General features: G+C 41.3%; 1 protein-coding gene across 13 annotated transcripts in view; it reads right to left on the bottom strand.

Annotated features, from left to right (window-relative positions):
• Positions 1–18668, bottom strand: part of rapgef1b (Rap guanine nucleotide exchange factor (GEF) 1b) — a 47616-nt gene extending 28948 nt beyond the window's left edge. For 8 of the 13 annotated variants that reach the window (XM_067575094.1, XM_067575100.1, XM_067575102.1 and 5 more), the window contains exon 1: positions 18376–18667. In XM_067575094.1, coding sequence (XP_067431195.1) covers positions 18376–18403 — 28 coding nt within the window. In that variant the 5' untranslated portion in view covers positions 18404–18667. Of the gene's footprint in view, positions 1–18375 lie in introns of all 13 variants that reach the window. The other 5 variants (XM_067575103.1, XM_067575104.1, XM_067575106.1 and 2 more) reach the window with 2 other exon arrangements.
• Between the last annotated feature and the right edge of the window lie 1254 nt (positions 18669–19922).

Genomic DNA, 19922 nt, shown 5'->3' with positions numbered 1-19922 from the left:
GTTATTGTTTGTCTTTACTCAGACATTGTATTTGTGGTTGCATATCTCCTATAAATATGACTCTACCTCTCTCACACACAGAGACACGCAAATAGACAAATAAAAATATGCATGGACAGAAAAAACAACCCAAGAGATGTGGTGAGAGAGATAGCTTGTTGTCAGAACTACGACTTCTCTTTAAAACCGTGGCTATAACTGGTGTTACGCATTATTTACTGTACTTACTGTACAATACCAAGAACACAGAATACATAAGCTACATTCTTGGCACACTTAGGTCAAACTTATGACAAATGACAGAAACTCCGCCCCAGGATTCATTTAAATAGACAGTGCATTGTTTATAAGCGCCTCTGCCTGCAATGACGCCTTATTTGTCTATAAAAACGTAGGGAGTGAATTACTGCCTGCTACACTGTAAAACAAAAACCGCAGAGAAGTCGTGCCAAGTATCATATCTCCACAGACAGGACCTGCTGTGGAGCAAGAGACTGGAATGCAAGCCCGAGGCACGTGAGAAGACCAGCAGAGAGAAAAAATGAAGAGGAAGGAGAGAAAAATTCAACAGGAAATAGTTAACTGCTTAGTGAATTATTTATTCTCTCCATTGTAGTGGTTGGCTTCCTGCTGGCTGTGTTCACGTTTTTGGCTGGACCGCAACAGCGGGGCCAGCCCTATTAACGCATAAGTCTGTGACCGGTGTAGGAAATTAAAAAAATATTTGGGAGGCAACTTTTTACAGCCATTACTGTATGAAAAATTGAGGAATTTATAAAATTTGGGGGGGCACTTATAGCAAAAATAGCAATTAGTGCATAAAGTTGCTGTTTTTAATGTGAACTGAGCCCAGATTAAAAAGCATAAAGTAATCAACACCTTGTGTAACCACAACCACCTCAGTTTAACATTTTCTAACTACAATAATAAGCACATGAAAAGCAAAACAATGCAGGCCGATTCCATTTCAACAACTAAGATTTTACTTAGGAAGAGCCTTCAGTATAAACCACTAGATGGCAGTATAAGATATTGACAATATTTTATGGGCTTGATCTAATTTGATTTACCAAAAGTTCTGGGTGGGAGAGGGGGGGGGGGGGGGGGGGGGGGGTATTATCATATTCAGATCTCCTACAAGCCAGAACCAGTCTAACTTCGATGATTTCATCATTGTGGGTCTGAAACATTGCATGCCACGACTTCAGGTGTTTCACAGAATCACAGACTAGTATCTACAAGTACTGTCAAAAGAGCCAAAAAGAGTTTAATATTGCTTCTTTATTGATGCAGTTCTGGAAATCACTTAAGTTGAGTTTTTTTAGCATGTCATCCCCAAATGTAGCCCTGCTGACATTATGAGCATGAATGAAGTGACATTATAGAAAAGACTATCCAGCAATGCGTCATTGGTTAGTAAACTGAAAAAAGTAGTGAGCTCAGTAACGTTACTCAACGGCACTTATCTGTAAACCCGACCAGTTGGCAAGTCTCACATGTTGGCTGTAACATTAACGTTATCTAGCCAGCTTGTTGACACTAATGTTAGCTAATGCGCCAGAACAAAGACATTTTAAAGTCTCTAGCGTTAGCGTTAATGTTGATTACCGTAAGCAATGATGATGGTGATGTTTGCTTGTTTGGTGACGGTGAGCTGAATACTTTTTAACCTGTTCCCTGCCTTTAACAAGGTCGCCGTCCAAGGCTATGTTTGGATGGGCAAGCCCTGCATGCTTTATAGTAGAGGAGAGTTGTATTACTCACCTCCTCAACACCAAGTCTATTTTATACTTTTCCAATTGTAGAAGCAGCAATTTTCTTTGCCATCTTATTTACTTGGGGTGGGATTGCTGAAGGGGCCAGGATTCAGGTTGTTTTCTTTGATAACAGTTGGAGCTTTTTTTTAATGAGGTATCAGTCCATCGCAGCAGCCAACTTCACTGCAGGTGCAGGGTTGCATGACCTCTGCTAGGTATCGTAATAGCAGCATAGTGTGAACGACAGCGCTGTTTGTGCGGGTGTGTATTAGAGACAGAAATGGAAATTAAAATAATGAAAATAAATAAAATTATTTTTTTCAAAATCTTGGGGGCCATTTTTGCCCCTCAATCATAGTTTTTAGGGGCATTCTGAGACTTCTTGGGCTGTTTTTGCCCTTGCTCCGACACCGTCTGTGACTGACTGCGTGACTGAGTGATGAAGTTACATCATTGGCCAGCCGAGTGTTGCCACTGCCTGTATCCGTTGTTTCAAATTGAAAGCCCTCTGGCGTTTCGTAAACGGTCCGGCCATACACTGGGTTTTGACCTAGTCTTGTTAATAGGAATCCCCTTTATATCCTCAGTTATCTACAAGCAGTACTGTCGTGTTTGTGTGTTGCGAGCAAAGCTACTGTCCAAAGATGGCAGGGAAGGCAGCAAGCCCTGGTATGGGATGGGGCCCTGGGTAATGGTTGATTTAAGAGGTAATGGAGGAAGAAGACCAGTGGTGGGTTTTACAGTTTTCCCGCTGTGCTGCTCGAGAATGCTGTTCAACAGCGAGCCACAGGAAGGAGCAGGAAGACTGAGCACATCCAGTCCACTTAACCGAGTAAGTAAATGAGCTACAGTAGATGCTAAGTGCTCTGTCCACTTACCATCTATTGTATTTCGCTTAACAAATGAGTAAATGAGACGCAGAAGGTGGTTTTCATGTGGAGAATCAAATTATCAATGTAAACCGACACATCCAAACACTGGATTTCTCCAGCCACTCACTTCCAAATGACTTCTGAAAATAAACATGATGGGCAAATAATTTTCATTTGGCATCTGAGCAACAGGGATTACCATCAACTATTACCAATTTCCAACTGAGAGAACCATCAGCCACTTTAGAAGTTAATTTATATTTAAATGAATACTTCAATGAAGTATCACAAAAAGCAGCTCACTCTTATCTCATTTGTATTTGACATCCAATTACCCAAATTTGTTTTTTCAAACACTTAAAAGTCTTGTAGATTGTTTTAATGACATGGTTTGTTTCACCAAAAACCAACAATTTTAATATTATTTAAATTCTTGTCTGGAACAAAATGTCACAAAATGCCACTTGCCTTTTATTTGGGACAAAGGCTTTTTTCCCTCTGATTTCCGCTTCTATAAAAACCACCTCAGCTGATATTTTACGTGATAAACAACTTACACAAACATGTCCTTCAGTAATGTCAGTGACTAGTAAAGCAGTTCCACCAGCCACGGGTCAATGATCAGGGGCAAATATCAATGTGGCGATGAAGGCACTCTGTGTGCTGGGTTGCATGGGAACAGATGGCCTGGTCAACCATGGCTAACGGCGTGGCCACACAGTGCAGACGATCTATAACACAAATCCATATTACAAAACAGCAAACTAGATCCATCACTGCTTAGTGAGATGGTGTTTGATCATCAACATGAGGATGAGGAAAGGAATGAAAGACAGTAGGATGGCAAAACAGTCTTTGTCTCTGTGTTTGCGCCATCTGCTCTCAAATCAAATAACAGAAGTGTGACAGTAGACTAAATGTCTGATGATTGAGAATCCGTCTATACAGGGGAAATCCTGCTCATGACATCATTACCCCTATGAGTCATTAGATCGCACTGTGAGATAAAAAGAATGACACCCACTCACCCACTCACCCACAGTTCTGCCACTTTTGAAGGATTATTTTAGTACAGAAAGGGGGAGAATAACATTTAAAATGCAAATGTGATCTGATCCGCAATTTAATTAACAATCTAAAAATAAAAAGTACCATCAACTCAATACTGTGTTACACATCTTCACAGTTGACTGAAACTAGAATTATCAGCAGGGATGAAAACATGCTGCATTAAGACCATAATAAGGAAAACAAGCAGCGTGTAGAGGCACATTAAAACAAAATCCAGCCTGATCTCTCAGCGACACACCTTGCATTCTTGACTCTGCTTAATCTGTACCGTATGGTGTTACACTCTTATTAGTCAGGATAAACGGTAGGACAACACGACTTCACGCCAAAATATTTCAAGCATGGCAGAGTTTAACAGAAGAATTCGATCATTCGTTTACATCAAAACAAAGAAGGAAGTTATGTTTGTGTTTGTGAAACCAACCACGCTGACCTGGATTTCTCCTTTGATATGTACTTGCACTATCTTGTTTCTATAGTAGCCGGCAATCGCCTTGGGTGGGTTACGGAGATCTAAGGTCATGTGCGTGTTGTGCTTTGGTTTAAATGGCCTACTGAAATCAAGTATGTGTGTTTTCACAACACTGAAACACATACAGCGGTCTACTGTAACTGCTTGACCATGCATGATATATCGTCTGCGTCTTCTGTCATGTATAGCGATGTAAAACAGTAGCTCAAAGCGGTGTTTCGCTCACACAGAGTCACAAGGTTATAACATAAGGTTAACGCCGTGACAGAAAAACAAGGTTTGAGGCAGAACACTTAAGAGAAACAAACGTAATGTTTCGCAGTCATAACATTTTCTTAAAATAACTGCTGAGCTTGAACCCAAGGCTACCGAGGTTAGAATAGACTATACACAGCTCCATAATTACACAGCTTGCATATAAAATGTTGTAGATGTGAAGATATTGGGGGTAGTGGGTCATAATAAAGCTCTGGAGTACTTTGAGTTGAATCTGCAAATTCATACGTCCTGTCAGCTTCACTTTAATGACAATTCAACTTCTCAAGCAGGATCCTGATAGAGGGAAAAGCTTTTATGTTGCTATTCATTGTGCTCATGCAATGAAAAGAGCATTGTCCTTTTTTATTTAAACTCTGTTTATCAAATATAGACCTTATACTGTCTCATTACATGCAATCTAATAAAGATTAAAAGGCAACAAAACCATTCTGTGAAAAATTTTACACTTTCTAGGCTGTTTTATACGGTGGCCCCGAGGTGCAAAACACAAAAACATTTCAGTAACAGTAAAACCGAAAACACAACAAAACCAAAAACACATTTCAGAAAAAACAATAACAAATGCTGAGATGTTAATGTGTGTTCTGATTTGTCACTGCATCAGTTTTCAATAATATAAAAGGCATAGGTTACTGCTTTTTTAGCTCAATACTCTTTAATTCCAGAAAAAAACACTTGAATATATTTAGTTAATTAACCGCAAACTAATGGCGAGCTGTGTCAATATATGAATGTTATCTGCAAAGTAAATGTAGCAGCGTACTGTCAAACGGTGGACAGGTTAACGACTGATGCACGGCTTACAGAAATAAACAGTAAATCCTGGCAGAGACTTCCTTCACTACCCCAACACAATACAAAGTGCTGCAGCTGCATTCAAAGCTCAAGAGAAGGTTCGTCTCTTTAAGTAGGTTTTGAAATAACACTGCATTATTAATGAGAAGAGATTCACTCCATGAGCTGTTAGAGTTGAGCAGTTCGTTGTTGATGAGAAATGTTTTGGAGACATTTTAATTTTCTCCACCTCCACCAAAAACCCACCTGATCAGATCAGTGCATTTAAAAAAAAAAAAAAAAAAAAAAAATCAGATAATGTACAGTATGACTCTTACCAAAGTGGTCTGCGCTGTGTCAAATGTAGGCCAGTAGCCTGGAAGGTGGTGTTTTGGATGAGGGGTGGGACCATTAGGCTTATGTATTGTGTGGTGGCATAAACATTTACAAGTCTCTAGTCTCAATGCCTCCTCTGTTTAACTATGAAGCCAACAAAACTCCTTCTTCCAAAGCTCTCTCTCTCTCTCTGTCTGGAGTTAACACCATCTTTTCTTCCACCTGTATTACTCTGTGCCTACCCGCTGCTGCTGCTGCTGCTGCTGCCACTGCTGCTGCTGCTGCTGGTGGTTCATGCTTACTGGTACCTTTTGCTTGTACTTAGCCCACATATTTCCTCCTTTCTAGTAAGTGTGATGATGGTGAAAACCACATTGTTTGTCCAATTTTGCGCGTCACCGTGCAGGTTTCAGAAGAAAAAATGTTTATCTAAATGTACCGCTGGGACTATTGGCAGCTAAGATGCCACGATAACCCCCACCCCCGAGCTCCTTTTATTATTATTACTCATCCCTTCCTCTGCTCCACTGCTTTTGATGGGCACTCTTATACACCCTCCCTTTTATGTTAGCATGTCTACTTAATTGCAGCTAAATCAACAACAATTTATTAGTTCATTTTACTACTTTGCTTTACAGTGAGCATATATACACAATCGCATCCTACCACGCTGCGTTGGCTGTGACAAACCTTTAAGGTATTACAAATATTCAAGTAATCCTCGCTCTCTGCCAGCAGTTGTAACTCTTGTTGGATGGTTTCAATATGGGTCGAGGTCTGATAATGGGCACGGGATGAGCTAATGGAACTAGTTAATGGGATCACTTGGCATAGAAGTTCATTGGGGTTGTATTGAAAGCAGTGGAGGGAGCCCTGCGGTCTAGGTCATTCAATTGTCCTACGTACAACAGACACATACACACAATGCGAAAGCGTCCACGTCCCCAGACAGACAAATGAGTACACAAAGAGTGCCTCTGAAACTATTCAATCGCAAGCAAAGGCTACAGAGAGGGGATGCCACGGGGGCTGGTTTTCAACAGCATCAACAACAAACAGAATATGTAGCACATGAGCAGTTTTTGATGCCCTGATTGTGAAATAAAAAACCTAACAGCTACACACATAGTTTGCAAGGTTGACAAAACGGGTTGAGTACACAAGAAAATTTAGTAGGAAACATCCAGAGGTGAACTTGTATCACAATAGTTATAAAATAACAGAGGCTATCAAATCCAGTCGCCTCCAGAAAGCTAAAAATCCTGCATGTTCAAACGGGCTAATCAGTAATCAGATACAGTATCAGTATCCTAATCATTGTGATAATGATAAAATGTTAAATTCATTGTAGATGGCACATAATAGTCAAATGCAGAGGTGTGGTAGTTGTTTGTTACTGTCAATTTATCGTCTTTGAGTTAAATAAATTCAATTTTTGAGATTAGAGCTGAAACAATCAGGTGATTAATAGATTAGTCTGCAACTGTTTTGAAAAGTGATTAAGAGTTTCTAAAACAAAAATGTCAAAAATCCCCTAGTTCTAGCTTCTCAAGTATGATGATTTGCTGCTTTTCTTTATGTTATGTGACAGTGATGCAATTTGATTGCATCAGCTGGGGTTTTAGGAAATTGTGACGCGCACTTTTCACTGTTTCCACAGATTTTGATGACTGGATGACTAATCGAGCAAATAACCAACAGATATTGGTCATTTTGCCCAGCCGTACGAGGAAGCCAAAGTGGTGACGGGCTCGTGATTCCGCTGATGTGAGGTTAACATGAGTGGTGGAGGGCAAATACGTGTGATATAGAGGTTTGAAAGCGGGAAATCACACAACACACACACACACACACACACATCATTCTGGGTACCCCTCCTGTTCCTTCCCCCCTGACGCCGAGGCCACTGGCACCGTTTCCTGTCCCTTGTCTCCCTCACTGAGAGCCGCTCCCTCTTTTCTGGATAAACTTACCAATCAAGAGCAGCCTGGACTCGGTACCTCTGCAAGCTCCCCTGTATAACAACTTATCTCACCTAGACAGGCCTGGCCAAATAGCACGGTGCGCGCGCACACACACACACACACACACACACACACACACACACACACACACACACACACACACACACACACACACACACACACACATACATACACACCCAGACAGAAACTCACACAAGACAAAGACATTTGCTGCGCCACACAACAAACACAAACACGCTCAAAGCAGTCTGATCCTTCAAGTGACCTTCCGGCTACAGCGGTTTACTGAATTTTTTAGCATTCCATTTAAAGCTCACTTTCTGAGCTGAGTGTTTCAGCGGAGCAGACTGGCTGGCAGGCAGCAGGTTCACCTTGGGTGAAACCAATAGACTAAAGAACCACGAAACGCTATAAATACCCGGCTTGTCAGTATCTCTAACATCAAGCAGCACCAGAACAGAGACACACTGCGACAGCTTTAAAAAACCCTGTGATCTACTGAGATGAATTCAGAGTTCTCAGCGAGTGAACGGCATCTGTTTGGCAAGAGAGCGAGAGGCAAACGCGCTATAAAGCACTTGAGATAGGAGACTGATCCTACACACAGACAGCCGCAAGAGAACCAATCACTTCACTGCCTGAGTACAAGACAGAGACAGATACAGAGAGACGGAGAAGCATAAGCAACGGCGTTCTTGTGAGTAAATGGCCTCAAGCAATGAGGAGTGGTACCACTTTCCCCCCCCCCCCAACCTCCCCCACCCCATGTTAAGAGTGTTGTACAAAGCTGATCTTGTCTGTACACTGGGCTACTTGTCATCCTCTTGACACTCTGCGAACACGCTGCATTGGACGACACTGACAGACAGATGCCAAATAATAGGCCGCATCTTATCTCGCAGTATAAATGCACTGTGACAAACCGATTACCTCGTATTCTGATTGTTTCTCAGCTTTTTAAAAATAGGCTCACGGGATGATAGATGTGTCCGTCACAAAAGGACAAGAGTCACGCAGCCACTTATAATTGGGTGGTGGTTGCTTCAACTAAGGAAGTCATGTATAATCAACTACACACTAAAATAACTTTACTGTTGCTTTTTTTATGTTTTAAACTGTCTTGCACACAAAAGTGCGTCACACCGTCTCTGTTTGAGCAAACCTGAAGACATCGCTCTTTTCTATTTGTTATAGATATTTCTTTCAATAAAAACCTGTGTTCATCTTTACAGGGATATTTCTTTTTATTTATTATAGTCACGCAAGACGTCTATCACTTCTGAGCCGAGTATATTGTACAGTAGTGTCTTGTATATTTTTGAAAAGGGTCACGTAAAATGGCTGTGAGATTGTAATTTTCTTCTGTGGCTGCTTTGACATTTTTCCACATGAAACAGCGTGTCAGGGCAGGAACGTGTAGTTTGGGAGGAACTTGATTTGAGTTTAAAAGAAGGCGGGACAAAGACCGCAAGGGCTCTATTGTTGTCTTCAAAAAACAAAATCACTTGAGCTTAAATACTTAAATCTAGTCCTTTCAATTTCATCTATTCATCTAATTTAATCATTAAGAACAGATGTATTGTTGATGTTTTTTTTGTCTGTTTTCTATCTATTCTATCTAAATGAATGAAAAAAGTTGCATCTACATAACTGCATTATCATCTTCAGGTGATTTATTGATGGACTGACGTTTTCTCCTCTGAATAACAGACGTGTCTTTTACCGTATCGCAGCAGCACGACGTCAAGCTTTAAAGACTCCAAAACATGTGCATGCAATTACATTTATACTAAAAGCCATCTGAGAAAAATAAGGCAGGCCCATTACAACATAACTTACTATAAAGTGATCTATTCACTGTGTTGTTGTTGCCTCAATTCTTTAGTAAATGAGTCAGATTGTGTCTAATGTGACTGAAAATGACGATTCTTTTACTGGTACAGGCGCAAGAATATAAGTCTGTTTGTTTTAACAGAATGAAAAATGAAAAGATTTCTGGCGTCGCTCATAGCTTTCCGCTGGAGAGCCATGAAAGGATCAGCTGAGGGTAAAGATTTAGACTTGTAAAAAACACAACTATTACTGAGGTGTTGTTGAAAACATCAAAGTTTTTTCCTCTAAAGAAATGGAAATCCTTAGGCCATTATATGAAATGTTAGCTCTTGACCTTAATAACAAAATGGTATTAATGAATCAAAAATGATCATTTGTTTTAAGAAATATTTCACTGTAGAATGAAGGAGTCTGATTTCAAATGTCAATTTCAAATGATTTCCGATGTCAAATTTGGCACAGTCGATTCACGACTGATGAGCAAAACTCTTGAATTTATTCATTCAAACTGGAAAAGAAGATTTGTGAGGAGCGGAAACACAGTATGTGTGTCGAATGACGTCTCCATGGGAAATGTTTTCTGTTTGACCTCCTAAAACCAAAGTCCACCGATTAAAGGAGCCAACTTAATTCATCCTGGCTCAGTGTTTTACAGTTAGCTTTGAACCTCATAAATCCAAAGTGCTGGATGTTATTTTAAAACACATATTGTCTCATTCAGGTTGCATGAGGAGGAACACTGGAGAGGAAGTGGGTCAGAGGAGGCACATTCAAACAGAGAGCCCGCACTCTACCCACAGGGTACCAGCCTCAGTCATAGTCACTTCTGTAGTAAACATTGTGTGTCTCTGCACGCAAGAAATGTGTCATACACTGTTTAAATATGATAAAAAGATTCAGAACCATTGATGGATTCATTCACGCCCTCGCGGATACACACCCACATCTGCCTTGACAACAACGATGACTTGTTTGCGAGCGATGTCAACTTCTCTCTCCATTCCTGATTTAGACTGCCATCGGAAACTGGCAGCAACTGTGGGACATTGTATGCCAGCTCCCTGACCCAACCATGCCACCCTGGGGTCTGAGGGATTTGACACACTCGCACAAGCGCACACACACGCATGCACACACACACACACACACACAACTTGACATAAAACCTCCTTTTTCTGGATCTCCACATTTTTCCTCAGCTGTTGAGATCGTTGCATTCAGTCACCAAGGCCACTCACTATTTCCGCCTCTCTCCCCGCTGCTCACTTCACTTTAGCTGCTTAGAAAAAGACAAGTATTTCTTTTCTTCATTCTTAGCGTCGGCCACTGCTGTATCCCTAATGTATGCGAGCTAGTCATCAGATAACCATGTAACACACTGGCTTTTTGTCATTTAAATCTACGTGTATCCGATGGCGGATTCTTCCGTCCGTCTTCCTTTTGACATGATACGCCGCCGGTGATTGGATACTGTTTAAAAGAGAATAGTGTGCGATCATAACTTGTCAAGTCAAAAAGAGACCTCAACGAGCTGAAATATGACCACACTTGAAATCAAAAACAAGAACCGAAAGAAGACGTCATAGGACACATCTAAAGTTTTGGTAGTGGTTCTCAGCCCTGCGTGTATTGGTTACAGCATCTAATCGAGGTCACGCTTACACCCGTACAGCACCAGGTGCATGCAATTAACACAATGAAATAGCTGCAGGATGAATAGACTGCAGCAGTCTGGGTGCATCCAGGACCACTGAGTAACAGTATTTGTCCCCGTCCTAAAAGTGAGTTTTGCTGCAGTTTAAAAAAAATTAAAAAAAAGTTTGGTGAATCTGAATTGTTTGTTGCAAAGATTGGCGTGAGCTGACTCTGCTTACATGAGATTGGAGAGTGGAGTCCAGCCCAGACAACAGGATTTACCCAAAGTGTTATTTTGAGAGGATTTCACAAACCCGCTGCAGTCAAACCAACTGTGATAAAAACAGAGTATTCATCTCAAAAGCATCGGCAGCATCCCTGTAGCATGACCGACTCATCTGTACCACCATTCACCAGTACCGTCTGTTTGAAACACATTACTCAGGCATAGATACACACACCCATACACTCATACAAACAGTGATTCTTACTGCCTGCTGGGCCTAAATGCACAGATTTATTAGGCCGAGTGCACCGCAGAGTGTGTGTGTGTTTTCAAAACAAGGTATTATAGCACTCGGCGCTGTGTAATTACACAATGATGGACTCGACTACCTTAATTATGGAGCCTCTATGTGCTACCGGCTCACACCAGGGTAGATCTCTTCGCACAGCTTAACGGAGGGGGGAAGCACGAGCTCACTGCAAACATTAATAAATCCCAGCGTTAACCCCAAAATGTGGGTCAACAAACAGGCTCAGGAATCAGGGTGAAGCAAAGTAGGCAGGTTGGATTTAGGATGCCAAGATTACAGCCCCACAGTGTAACCAATACCAATTTGTTTGTATTGTGCAACTGGATTATGACCGAGCATCTAGGTGGATCCTCACCGGATGAGCCGAGTTTAGATCGGCTACGGCTTCTGTCTACAAACTTTTTTTTTTTTTTTCTCCTCTCGAGGTGATAAGGCAAGAGAGGCAGCCCGTGATGGAAAGCCTGTGGCCCTGAAGAGCAGCCTCCTCGGGCTGGGTCCACCCAAGATCTCGGCGGAGCAAATGAGCACCTTCCATAAAGCCACACGACACAAAAAGCACAGCGAGGAATGTCCCCTGCATTTCATTCTGCCAGAGAGCCTATTTACATTAAAGCTCCAAAACCGGCAACAGCTCGCAATAGCAGTCTTAAACAAAGAAGTACACAACCCAAAAAAACAATGCAAGTATGCATTTTTTTTAAATTAAAAAAAAAAAACTGTTGAATAAATGCATAGTGTGCATATGATGAAACTGAATCTGTAACTGGCTGTTCCAGAAAAAAACTTGCTTGAGCATTATCTTAAGATTTAAAGCAGCATACAGAATGTGTGTGTGTATTCATTTACATTTCAATAACTTGTTTATGCTGTTTTAATTGTGGAAAAAAATACAGATCTAATTTTATCTTTCTTTTCATTATCATTATAAATGCACAATTACTCCCAGCAATCCTCTTTCTCCTGTGCTCTGACACTGTTTAGTCTATAGCAATTAGACAAATCAGCAAGTGTAACATTGATATTACAAGCTTGCATCAGGCGGAGGTGCTGTTTATATTCGTGTGTCCTTTACCTGTGTCCTCATCTAGGTCCCCCTGTAGAGAGGAGTCTGTGTCCTCAGAGGAGGCCTGGCTCCTCCAGCTTATATTTCCCATCCAAGAGGCCTGAGATCGTACAGCTGCTGATACTGATGGGAAGGCTTTTTGTACACTGAGGGCTTGTTGGTCAGGCTGGCATTTTCACAGCTATCGCTCAATAGCACTGCTGAGAGTTAGTCACAAACATACCGGTCCCTCATGATCATTCTCTCTTGACTCAGCCACGTTACACAGCACTTCAGAGGAAAAGATCCGCAAATAGCACTCACAGAGGGCAAGAAGAATTTAAAAGTTTTCCCCAGTGGATCTTTTTTTTTTTTTTTTATTAGATAAGTCTTCTTTTAAATACAACTAGAAACACATAATCCTGGGCAGAATGTCTGAGTGAAGCAGTTTTAAGCTGTCATCACGGTCCTGGAGAGAGTCCAACCCACAGTTATCTGGAGTTGGGATGTACTGAACAGTTGCAAGGAACTGAGGCCACCTGCTCTGTGGCATGTAGGCCAACACGCAGCAGTGAAATCAGGTGAAGCATCATCTGAAGAGACAAATATGAATACGACCTGGAAACGGAAGTCGTACTGAATTACATCCTAGGTCTCCAAAAGTAATCTTATCTGCCGTCTTTAGCTTCTCGGAAGATGTTGTTGGCGGAACAGCCTTCGAAAATGTTCATGTTACAAAGACCTAATTGCCATTACAGACATAGCCTCCCACTGCTCATCAATAGCCTCGATCCTGTCGTCACCAAACATGTGATCCATCCATTTCTCTCCCTGATTCTCTCTCTGTGCAGAGACTTGATTTCCATCAATGCTCTACCTTTCTCCACCCTCTTTCTTTCTCTCTCTTCGCTCCATTTCCCTCCCTCTTTTTGCTCTCCCATACACAGCGCTCACACACACACACACACACATACACACACACACAAAAACTAATTACAACACAGCTAAACCTATATGAGAAAAGCAAGCCTCTCATTCTGCGGGAGAGGGAGGGTGAAACGCTTGCCGCCATCAAACCTCAAAATTGCAGCATGTCAAACCAAGACCCATAGCTTGCCCTGTGCAACAGTGGGATCACTCATCAGCAATGTGCACAAACCTAATCATCCAGGGAACCCTTTTGTAAACACAACTACTTAAGCTCTTGCTCAGAGTTTTGGTGACTAAGGCATGTGGGGCTTGCTATTTCTGTACATCAGACAAGAAGATATTTCAGTCTGAAGCAATGCAGTAACCACTCTGCAAACACAAGGCCATCAGAGTGACTTACACTTCAGTGTTAACTCAAGGAATGCTTGAGAGTAAGCTCTTAGCATGACGGCCGAACCGTTTCAAAGGCAAACACACAGATACATGCTCACAAACTATGTAGGAGGGGGGGAGGCAGGGGAGGCTAAAATAAGGAACTGATGGATCAGTTCTGCTGTGACCGGCTACTACCATTGACTGTCCAGTAAGAGAGGAGTGTACGTGCTAATTATAAAACACTGTGCAACTCCCACGACTTTGTTAGCAACACTGACGTGCCAAAACTGTTGTGTCATAATCCCAGTTTCCGTGGGTAAAATTAGGACATACAAACATTGCAACTGCAAAAAACAAAATAACACAAACATTAACTCTGATTCTTTTACTCATGGAGTTGTGTATTATATATATATATATATATGCTTGTTACTGTAAAGTTACTGTGAAGGATATACAACAACCATACTCAAATGACTTATTTCTTTGATGGGAATGTGGCAATTAAAAGTGCACGCAACATCCATGCATAGGCACTAACTGGAGAAGCATGAGTTCTTATTTATACGCTGGCACTGAGATCACAATCCAGTACATTTTCAACACAGCATGGAAACAGGCAGCAAAAATGTGAGCTTTAAAGCTTCTTCTTATCTTCAGAAAAAAACCCCACAAATTTCATAGTCTGTGAATCGCACAGTGCAAGTATTCTGGCAACAGGGAGCTGAAATAGTTGTATTGAAGCCAATCAATTTCAAGAATTTTTCAAATGTTTGTGTGAAAACTTCATAGGCGGCACACACCTATCAACAAAACAAATAAACATCATGCCTCTCTATTTTTCGACAGGAATGTCTCGCTGGAAATCGGACGGTTTATTCTCTGTGCTGCGTTTAAAGACTTCTTCTTTAAATCTGACAATGTCGACGATGTTAAAAACCTGTTTTTAGAGTGTTGCATTAAACGCATCACTGCCGTTTGTAATTTCAACAGCGGAATCACTCCAGGGTGCCTCTTTAGCGCTGGTCATTAAAAGCGATACAACCAATAAATACACATACAAAACTTTAAATGAGCAGTTTTACTAATTTCATTAAGCATACACATCAACAACACTTCTGGAGTACAAAGCCTCTGAGTATAGTCTGAGCATAGGTGATGGCATCGTGGGAAATCCACTGTTGGGTCTTCACACCAAACTATTTTGTGTGACAGATAACAACCAAAGAGTATTTTCAGATCATAGACAAAAGAAGCAAAACCCAAATCATTTTTATAGCACTTCTCATCAGCTCAACTGAACCACATGGGTAAGTGTTAGTCTCTATTACGTGACTTAAATCCCCCACAAGTGAAGTTTTTTGGAAGTTTTCGTGTCTAAAAATACATATGATGAGGTGTGCGTAGGCTGCGCAGCTGAGGACAGGCTCAAGTAACGTGTCAGAAAGATTAATGTCGCCTCGGTTATTTCCCCCCCATCATCCCGGACCTACACCTGGATAGACATCATTATACATGCCATTTGTTATTGATGTTTGATTGCGTGACTCCATCACCCTAATCGAGTGATGCGTCAAGATTTTTCACCGGTTAGAAACCTTGTGATCAAGGTTTTAGATGCGCGGTATGGACGAGTCTGCTTCAAATCTCCTCAGGCTCTAGCATCTACATCCTTTTTGTTTTACAATCCAATTACTCTGACTGCTTCCCTTTCTGAATCCATTTAAACAAGTTGCACACAGTACACCAAGTGTGAACCAACAAATAAAAACACACCCCAACATTTTCAGTCTTCTCCACCCAGTTCCTTTTTCCTCTGAGGAAAGCATTGAGATGTGAGTTTGGCTGTCTATGCTGTTGTGAGCCTTTTGGGCAACACCAGCACAGACATTGAATCTGTTTATGGATTACAGTTTTGGCTGCCTGAGTGATGAAGTCATGTGGGTGTGCATACAGAGAACTAGGGGTTCAGTGTTGAAACTGACACAGGAACCACCCACTTGATTCCCTCAGGTGTGACATCCTGACTGAGCTCCACACACACACAAACAACAAGATGCAGAGGAAACCCCCTCCCAAGAGAGGACAAGCCGGTGACAGAAGGACACGGTATCCATGGTGATTAGGGAATATGTTGATGGAGCTGGAAGAAACACTGGCTATAAGTCTCCTGGTGTCCATGTGTGCATTGATAGGCCTACTTGGTGTGTGTGCTATGGTAACCATTTGCATGGTACATCTCGGCAGCATCATATTACTATTTAAACCATTACCCATGCCTATATCCACACACTAAAAATCACTGGTTTATAATTTTACCCAATCTGGGTCAATAAAGCACCAACACAATACTGGGTTAATGTTACCCAGAAAGCCACATAAGACAAAGGGTTCTTATGACCTAGTTTTAGTGTTATTTCTTATTTTACTGTTGGGTTATTTACCCAAACTAAAGCTTGTTATAATCTACTCTTTTTAAACATAAATGGTTTGTTATTGATTGCTAATAATGTGCGTATCTTTTGAATGTCTTAGGCACATCGTTTTGTACAAGAAACACTACATTTGTAACCCAATATTGTATTGTGCTATATTGACCCAAACTGGGTAAAATTTTTACCCAGTGATGTGTAGGACTCCCAACTTAGAGGCATGAACTTTATTTCACTTTCTCAAAATCTTTTCCCTTTTGTAATTTGCTCCTCGAGGCAACAGCGAATTAATCTCCTTCTGTCAAGCTTTAAAGAGACGACAGATTCCTTTTTAACGCAATCCATTTCCACCTGTCTTTACTCATTCTCTCTCTCTTTCTCTGAGGAAGAGGCTTAACGGGATGACACTGAAAAACTGTCTTGCAGCAAGCAAGCATAGCTCTCAGTGTTACAGTGAGTCCCCCCCCCCACCCCCCCAGCCTTGCCCCCCGCTTCCCATTTCATTGGCATCTGGCAGAGTGTGTCCTCTGGGGATGTATTTGGGATCGATGGGTACATGGTGGAAGAGAACAGAGACAACAGACCAACAAGTGACCCAGTAAACACAACTAGGATGCCTGGGGAGGCAGGTCCACATAAGAGGATTGATGCAAGGGAGAAGTGATGGATCGGGCACATAGTGACTGACTTTTATCCTGATATACTGGTCTGATATACAAAGAATAGACAAAAAAATACACTGTCTCCAAGTTTTCATTTAGCCGTGACCATATGTAGTCATCTGTCTGCAAGACACGAAAGGAATCGGAAACTTTTACGCCTATGAAGAATGACTGAGCTAGTGGTGGATGACACTCCCTCCCCGCCTGTTACTGGGAGCTGTGATGTGTGTGCTGGTGTGTGTGTGTGTGTGTGTGTGTGTCCATTTACTGCAGGCAGCACCGGACTGGACTCCCTCTCTCACTCTCTCTCTCTTTCTGTGTGTGTGTGTGTCGAAGCAGGGAGACAGCTGCTGGAGTGGGATGCAAGTGTAGCTGGCGGGTATAAAGTTTCCTACCAAAAGCATACCGGAGACCACCCTGTTTCCCCCTCATATTCTGTGCTCTTTGCAATGCTTTAATTTGTCTTTTTCTTTTGCTGCCTCTAAAATAAAATGTCGCAAGTAGATTACACACAAGGGTCAAAGCAACCAAATCTGCCACGTGCACAAAAGATGAAAATCAACACAATACACACACACACACACACACACATACACTCACACAGACATACACACACACACTTGGGCGTAAACGCATTACAACTCCAGTAGACTGGATAGCAGGGAAGCTAGTCAGGGAAAAGCTAACCGTTAGCTGTTGCTAGCCACCGTTACAAAACACATCTTAAGGATTTCTAACGGCCAACTATGAAGCAGAAAAACAACTTCAACCACCATATGCTTATTTATTTATGTGTCTTACAATGTTTCTCCACAGATAAAAAGCCGAATTATTATTATTTTTTTTAATGTTAGCCATCCTTCCAAACAATCAAAGCACGGTATATTTACAATCCTTTGGCTGAATGGTTAAAAAGCCGGTGAAGATCCGTATGGATATAAAAATGAGAGCAAATTTAAATTGTGTTTTTTAGGCTAGCTAGCGCACGACATCTAGGTTATCTCGTTATATTGTTCGAGTAGTAACTACGTTAATGATTTACAGGTCGGTTCACTAGTTATTTTTTAGTCAACATGAGTCAACAGCACAGAAAAAGCCGTTTGCTCCAATGGGAAACATTAGCTAATCGCTAACGTTAGCTGATACGGTGACGCTTTATTTTAACAGCCGAGAAAAAGAACAATCCATAAGGCCCAATTAAACCTCCACATACACTGAATAGAATCGCCCAATGTTGATCCAAAGCACCCCCACCCCCTCTGTTTAACGTGTTTATCGTTGCATGGACCCCATATTTAATCCACCGGAGCCCCGTGTGAGGAATACCGTTATCCAGTATCCCAAGGTGGAGCAGTGTGGCGGTGTCTAGCCGGGCAGGACTTACCTTGCTTGCTCTCTATTTTTCCCGACATTTTCGTAGCCAGCAGCAGCAGCAGCTGTGATCCCACTCGCAGTTCAACAAAACGTTAGCTACAGACGAGCCTCTCCCGATTATTCCCTCATTTTCGATACACTGTTGTGTCCATGAGATGATTCCGCCAGGGTGTGTATGATATATTTATAGGCCACACACATTGGTACGGTCAAAAACACTCTCAGTCCGTCTCCGGGTGATTTTCACTGGATATACACACACACACACACTCACACACACACACACCACACACACGTTAATGTGTTGAACCTAGACTCGGCACAGAGAGCCTTCATCCAGTATAACAGCGACCCCTTGCGTCAGGAATTAGCCACATCCATCTGTCAACAAGAGGATGGGCGTGTTTCAATCCAAGGAGTTGTTACAAACCGGATTGTTTGTCTTTTTTTTTCCCTTCCAGGGGCTTCTTATGAATGTGATTCGTTTGTTTGGACACCATAGAAGAGTCACAGAGCAATGCAATGGTTGCATATGGAGTCACAAACTAAATCTTCCCTCTTTTGCATACATGCAATGACAGTATAGACATTTAACCAAATATGAATATGCAACCTGCAAAATATATCTATCTGAATGTTTATTTAAAAAAAATATTGATGCAAATGCATAATTCATACATGCACTTGTGCAAAGAAGGCAACAATAAAACAAGCAATAATTAAGTATTTTAAAGTATTTCTAAAGTGTTTGCAGGTATCTAGTTAAAAGCTGTAGTCCATATCATCACACAGTCATTTGAGTCCTCATTATTGATCGCAGCAACATGAGGCTAATAGAAAGACAGAGCTTGTTGACGTGAAATAACTGACTCTAATCAAATTAAACGTCCTGTTTATTAGTTCCATGAAAACATAGGTTAAAGGGATGCTCAACAATCTTTCTTTGAAATGGTGCACTTAGCAGTTAAGGAACTACAGTATGAGCAATAGAGGAGGCTGAACAGCCTCAGCTACCTTAGACATGTTATGGTGTGTCGGGTTATTTCATCTCATATGACGCATCTCACTTTATGGTGTCATAAAGCCTGTCGCACAGTTTCAGTTTACTGTATCCTGGTTTTAAAGCTTTAGTCACTGACATTAGCCATGATTTATGAGATTGTTCATATCTGTGTTCCTGTCAGTTGTGACTAAACTGACCTTGTAATCTTTCATCGGACGATCTTTACTGACAGGGACGCCTTGGTCTAAATGAGACTTCCTGACTAAATAAACTTGTGTTGGAAGACAATATCAATTCGTTTTTCTGACCCACATATCTCATCAAATCTTTGAATACTCAATGATTGTGTCTGATTTATTCACCTTCACATATAGTAGAATAGTACAATATGAAGTTGTGAACATATTTTAACTTAGGTTGTTCCATGTTCTGTCTTTTTTAAAATAAATTCTTTCTGTATATATAAAGTTAATCCATCTTTTCTCAGAAAATGTCATAACATGTACAGATCCTCCCCTGCAATGTAATTGCTCTACTTCATCTTCTTTAAAGTT

This window comes from Thunnus thynnus, chromosome 19, assembly GCF_963924715.1.
Source record: "Thunnus thynnus chromosome 19, fThuThy2.1, whole genome shotgun sequence".
In the NCBI taxonomy this organism is placed as follows: domain Eukaryota; kingdom Metazoa; phylum Chordata; class Actinopteri; order Scombriformes; family Scombridae; genus Thunnus; species Thunnus thynnus.
Note: the sequence above shows the minus strand (reverse complement) of the source record. Positions and strands in the feature narration are given on the sequence as shown.